The 6432-nt window shown below is 54.2% G+C and overlaps 1 protein-coding gene across 1 annotated transcript; it reads left to right on the top strand.

The window, feature by feature from the left end:
• Nucleotides 1–522: 522 nt before the first annotated feature.
• LOC148881918 (NLR family CARD domain-containing protein 3-like) lies at nt 523–6231 on the top strand. The gene is made up of 7 exons (XM_088988340.1): nt 523–1251; nt 1365–1436; nt 1509–3333; nt 3403–3573; nt 3643–3816; nt 3883–3929; nt 4007–6231. The coding sequence occupies exons 1-7, from the start codon at nt 996–998 to the stop codon at nt 4585–4587; spliced, it is 3126 nt and encodes a 1041-aa protein (XP_088844466.1). The 5' UTR covers nt 523–995; the 3' UTR covers nt 4588–6231.
• Nucleotides 6232–6432: the final 201 nt, after the last annotated feature.

Below are 6432 nucleotides of genomic sequence, written 5' to 3'. Positions count from 1 at the left end.
TTCCCACCTGCTGGTCACTCGATGAATAACAACTTTCACACATTCAAAAATTCACCTTCAGGCAGTTCGTTATTCAGTCTGCATGCAGCGCTTTTCCGTCATCTTGAACGACTGCATTAGTTCGGTACCAATTTTATTCCATTAACTTGGATTGGATGTCCATGATTCACTGCTGAAAAGGACGCTTTGTACCCTCTGTGTGACATGAAGCAGTTCTAGATGAAAGAGGAGAGGATCAAAGCGTCCTTTTCAGCAGTGACGTCATGGTGGAATGTGCACGTCTAGTACAAGCTAAATGTTGAAAAGCAAACCATTCCGAGAATGATTCCCACACAGACAAGCCGGATGAGCGCAATTTATCTGCTCACCTCAAGCGGGGTCCGGTTGGACTATGTTGACATCAGCTGGCGCCTCACCTTTGAGGCCGTCACGAACGGAGGGGGAGGTGTCTCTTAGTCACCGTGCCGACATGGACTTTGTCTCTCAACGACGCTGGGAGGAGGCTCACTCTGCAAGACGACGCGGCAAGAACAACAGCCTGACATTTCAAGAGTTTTCTGTCCTTGAGCGGAAACCGGCGCGGGGTCCTGGTCGCTCGGTCCCTTCAGCGGGTGAGTTGGGGGCGACACTTTCTTCGTGGGTGTGTCCGCTAGGCCAATGTATCTCGGTTGGCGGACTCAAAAGTCAGCCGGTTGTTTGAGGAGCGTGAGCAGCTACTCGCGTCATTCCTTGGCAGCTGAGTCACCAACCAGGGCCGAGGACCAGGAAGTTGTCGCCGCGTCCCAAGCGAGGGCTCGTAAAGAGAAGAGACTTTGGCCCCTTATCAGGAAAGAGGGGCAGGAAATAAATCTTTATTTCGGGTTTTTTCGGCACTGAACTACATCCATGAAAGTGCCGGTAAAGGCTTCCACCCGCTTTTCCCAGCCGTCACTCCCGCCCGTTTGCCGGAGGCCTTAGCTAGCTTCTCGTCGGCAGACAGGCCACGTGCAGTTAAGATGGCCTTGGATGTGGAGATCAAGGAGCTGCTGTGGAAAACGCTCATCAAGCTGGAACAAGCCGATTTCAAGGCTTTCAAATTCCACATGCACCAGTCCAACTGCCTCGATGGAAACGCAGACCAGGTGGACGTTGTAAACCTGCTAGAGAAGAAGCACGGCAGGAAGGCTGGGGAGGAGACCGTCGAGATTCTGGAGAAGATCCAAAACCACAACCTGGCAGAGAAGCTGCGCGCTGAATTGTTGCGACTAAAAGGTAGGGCAACCGCGGTCTGTCTATAAAACGGCACCTGCACAGGGAAGCGGCACCAAGGAGTTCAGGCTTACCTGAACTCCTTTTGTCCAAGCATTTGCCAATGTCTTGTGCAGAGCGCACACGTGAACGCGGCAGGGGCAGAGCGGCGGCGAGGCGGAGGAACCCGTACGCGATGCAGAGAACCAGTGAGTGGGAAAAAGTCCCGTCGCACCGTCTCAACCGCGTTACGATGATTCACCTTGCATTTGTTCCCTCAGGTACCATCTTCTCCGTGGACTATGATCTCATCTGCAATTTCAAGCGGAAACTGCAAGAGAACCTGCACAGCAGCTACATCAACGCTCCGGAGGGCAGCACGGAGCTCAGCGAGCAGAAGCGTCTGGAGGACGTCTACATGGACCTCAACATTACCTATGGTGCCGACATGACCCCCAACAAGCAGCACGAGGTCCTTCAGATGGAGACGTGTGGTGAGGCCCAGCAGTCAATCCCGCCGTGCGACATTTTCCGTAGCGCCAGCGGAAAGACGCAGCGCGTGCGCACGATGCTCACCGTGGGCTTTGCGGGGGTCGGAAAGACCTTCCTGGTGCGCAAATTTGTGCTGGACTGGGCCAGCGGCAGAAGCAACCAGGATGTGCACCTGCTATTCCCCTTCACTTTCCGCGAGATCAACTTAGAAAAGGGAAAGAGGTTCTCGCTGTCCAGGCTCATCCGCCACTTCATCTGGGAGGCCAAGCCCATGAGCGTGGAGATGCTGGATCTAATTTTTGTGCGACTGCAAGCGTCCGGAAAGCGCGACTTTGAGACCAGCGCCTTCAGGATCTTGTTTGTGCTGGATGGTCTGGACGAATGCCGCCTGAAGCTGGACCTCAGCGACACCGGCAAGAAGGCGGCTGACCTGGATGTGACCGGGGTCTACCCCGTGGAAGTGCTCCTGGCGCACCTCATCAAGAGGAACCTCCTTCCCTGCGCCCGGGTCTGGATCACCTCACGCCCCGTCGGGTCCCACGTCATCCCCGCGAACCTCTTTGACAGCAAAACTGAGGTGAAAGGATTCAGCGATAGCCAGAGGCTGGACTACTTCCAGAAGAAGTTCCCGGGCGGCGACGAGGTCATCAAGCACATCCAGAAGTGCCGCACACTCTTCATCATGTGCCATATGCCCATATTCTGCTGGATCGCCAGCGTTGTTCTTCAGGGCCACTTGGACGGCGGAAAGAGGGGGGAGCCGCCCGCAACCCTGACCCAGATGTACACCGAGTTCCTGCTCTATCAGCTGGACAAGTCTGAGGAGCGCCGGATGACAAAGAGCGTCAGCTACGTCAAAGCGCTGGCAAAGCTGGCCTTTCACCACCTGATGAAAAAACAGCAGACGTTCTACGAGAGCGACCTGCGGTGGAGCGGCCTGGACTACCTGCGGGCCGCAAAGCATTCAGGAATGTTCGTCGAGATACGGCCGCTCAAGCGAAACCGGCCTGTCAAGATGTTTGAGTTCATCCACCTGACCGTGCAGGAGTATCTGGCGGCTCTGTACGTGATGATGAGCTTCTTCCAAGACAAAAAGAACGTCCTGGCCGATTCCAAGCCGTCGATAGAAGATCTCCTCCGCCTGTGTAAGCAGAAGCCGATCACTCAGGTCCACGAGGCGGCGATCCGCAAAGCGGGCGCCGGCGAGGGTAACCTGGACTTGTTCCTACGCTTCCTGCTGGGCCTTTCACTGCCGAGCAACCAGAGTCTCCTCGGCGAGCTGCTGAAGGCGCCAAAGGACCCGAGGGACAGCCGCTCCCAAACGGTCCTGCTCATTAAGCAGCGCATCGAGCGGAACTCTCCGCAAGAGAACATCAACCTGTTCTACTGCCTCAACGAGCTCAAGGACGACTCCCTGCTGGGGCAGATCCAGGAATACCTGAGTTCAGGGCGGCTGTGCGCGAAAAAGCTGCCACTGGACATGTGGTCGGCCCTGGTCTTCTTCTTGCTGACTTCAGACGAAGCCGCAGAGCGCTTCGACCTGAAGCGATACTCCGCCTCGCACGTCGGGCTGTTGATGCTTTTGCCGGTGGTCAAGGCTTCTCGGAATTCGGCGTAAGTGACCCAGTGTGGGCGGGCCCGGGTTGCTGGCTCTGACCTCGTCTTCCCATTCGTATTCTCCAGGCTGGACGACTGCAAGCTGAACGAGCAGAGCTGTCGGCTGCTGGGCTCCGTGCTCGGCTCGCCGTCCAACCTGAGGCACCTGGACCTCAGCGACAACGACTTCCACGACCGCGGGGTGGAGCTGCTCTCGGCCGGGCTGGCAAAGCCTCAGTGCACCTTGCGGGTCCTCGGGTAAGACGACCGACCGATCTCGGGTGGCTTCGACCGTGTCGTCGTCCTCGTCCGCCTCCTTTGTCATAGGCTGTCGGGCTGCATGATCACCACGCCGGGATGTGCGGCGCTGGCCAAGGCTCTCAAGATGAACCCATGCCACCTGCAAGCGTTGGACCTGAGCTACAATAACCCTGGAGAGGAAGGAAAGAGGTTCTTGACGGAGGTGCAAACCCATCCCGACTCCAACCTGAAGACTCTCAAGTAGGATCTCGAGAGCGTTGACCTCTCGCTCTCACCGAGTCACGACACGTTGCGTCTTCTCTTTAGCCTGGACCACGGCGGAAAAGAGCGTTTGATTCCCGGCATTCAGAAATGTGAGTCACCTCGGGCACCGAAGAGCAGAGGCCAAAGGCCGGACGGGTGTAAAGATCTGGCTTGTTGTCTGGTTCAGACTTGTGCCGACCCACGTTGGACCCCAACACGGCTCACGACTGTCTCCGACTCTCAGACGACTGCAAGACCGCTACTGTGGTGCTGGAGGAACAGCGCTATCCTCCGAGCGCACAGAGGTTTACCTGCTGGCGTCAAGTTCTCTGCAAGATCGCCCTGAGCGGACGCTGCTACTGGGAGGCGGACGTGGAGGGTAAGGTCTACGTGGGCGTGGCCTACGAGAGAATCCAGCGGATTGGGGACGGGGACAACGTGTGTCTGGGAGGGTCAGAGGAGTCCTGGGCGCTGCTTTGCCATGGTAACGGCAACTACTCGGCGCGCCACAATGACCGGACGCTCGACCTCAGAAGCCGTCCGTCGGTGGCCTCCGCGAGGGTGGGCGTGTTTCTGGACCATCCCCGTGGCACGCTGTCCTTCTACAAGGCAACCTCGGACGGGCCGGCACTCCTTTACACCTACCGGGCCACCTTCACGCAGCCGCTCTACCCGGCCTTCGGATTCTGCTACGACAACGGGTTTGACGGCTTAGGGGACTTTGTGTCACTGGGCGCGGCGCCCGTGTCTGTCTCCACCCGCTTCTGAGCCCACTCTTCAAAATGTTTCTTTTTTATTTTGGACCTCTTGAAATAAACGCTTGGCTTGACCTCGGCAGAGGACTTGACATGTCCTCTGTCCACATTTTTGCTCACTCCACGGGCACATTTCTCTTGCTTTGTCTTGCGGGGCCTGCCGCATTCTTTCATCCTTTGCACGCGGAGGCGAGATTTTCCGCACCGGAGCGCATGGGACTCGGTTTTGCACTTCAATCAAGAAGAGCGCCGAGCGGTGGACAACCAGGCGACGCCGCTACTGAGGCGCCATCAATCAGCATATCGGCACCTCACGCCCACATTAGCGTCGATTCCTGGACAGCCACTGGCTCCATTCGTTGTCTGCGGGACAACAAGGGAGCGATGGAGTCCATCTTGGCGCGATCCTCTTTCCGCTGCTCAATTCATGCTCATCCTTCCTCCTCGAGACAGTCTGCCCGTCATCCGCCAGACAGCGCAGAGCGCCGATGCGTATGCGGAGCTGTCGCAGCTTGGAATTAAAGCGGATTTAACGTGAGACAATCACTTTCGTCCATTGATGCTACAGCTTTGTGTTTGCTTTCAACATTTAGCTTGTAGCAGACGTGCCCATTTCACCATGACGTCCACTGGTGTAAAGGATGCTTTGATCCTCTCCTCTTTCATCGAGAACTGCTTCATGTCACAAAGAGGGTACAGCAAGTGCTGAAGAATGAATGACTCTGTGTCTTTGTGTTGTCATATTATTTGTCATCTTGTTTTTCCCCCCAAGATGGCGGCGCGTGAAAACGCAGCGGCTCCTCTCTCTCCCGGCAAATTGGCGTTCTCGTGTTTATTATGTTTGTCAAAGTCATAAGTGCCTTGCACGCTGGGTCCGAGAGGACAGTCATTTCATGCATATTAGCATAGTTGACAATAAGGCTGACTTGACTTGGAATTGAAGCGGATTGACGCGGGACAGGAGATGTGAGCCAATCACCTTCATCCATTGATGGTACAGCTTTGTTTGCTTTCAACATTTAGCTTGTAGCAGACGTGCACATTTCACCATGACTTCCCTGATCCACTGGTGTAAAGGATGCTTTGATCCTCTCTTCTATCATCTACAACTGCTTCATACAACAAAGAGGGTGCAGAAAGGGTTAAGATTGAATGATTGTCTTTGTGTTGGCATGTTTTTTTATTTTGCTCTCTAATAATAATAATAATAAGCCGCGATAAGGAGAAATTAGCGTCAGCGCAGAGCGCCGATGCGTGTGTGGAACTGTTGCGGCTTGGAATTGAAGCAGATTTATGCGGAACAATCTCTTTTTGTCAATGGATGCTACAGCTGCGTGTTTGCTTTCAACATTTAGCTAGTAGTCGACGTGCACATTCCACCATGATGTCCCTGATCCACTGGTGGAAAGACGCTTTGATCCTCTCCTCTTTCATCTAGAACTGCTTCATGTCATCACAAAGAGGGTACAGCAAGTCCTGAAGAATGAATGTCTCTCTGTGTCTTTATTTTGTCATATTGTCTCTATGCTGTCATATTATTTGTTATTTAGTTTTTTGTTGTTCTTTTGACTTCAAGATGGCGCCGCGAGAGAGGCTGCCTTTCCAGCAGCTCATGCATTTTGTTTCTCTACTTTCATTCCTTTCATCACTTTGCTGCTGTGAAATGTCAATTTCTCCACTGTGAGACTAATAAATCCAATCCAATCATAATAATAATAATAATCATAATCATAATACATTTCATTTCTACGCGCCTTTCAAAACTCTCAGGTCACTTTAAAGTCACAGGATAAAATATTTCTGTGGGTGAGCAGCGGCAGCCACGTGTGCCACCATTCACTCAACCCCGAAATAACTG

Source organism: Hippocampus bargibanti, linkage group LG22 (assembly GCF_051943395.1).
Source record: "Hippocampus bargibanti isolate YZ-2025 linkage group LG22, ASM5194339v1, whole genome shotgun sequence".
Taxonomy (NCBI): Eukaryota; Metazoa; Chordata; class Actinopteri; order Syngnathiformes; family Syngnathidae; genus Hippocampus; species Hippocampus bargibanti.
This window is presented reverse-complemented; position numbering and strand designations above follow the sequence as displayed.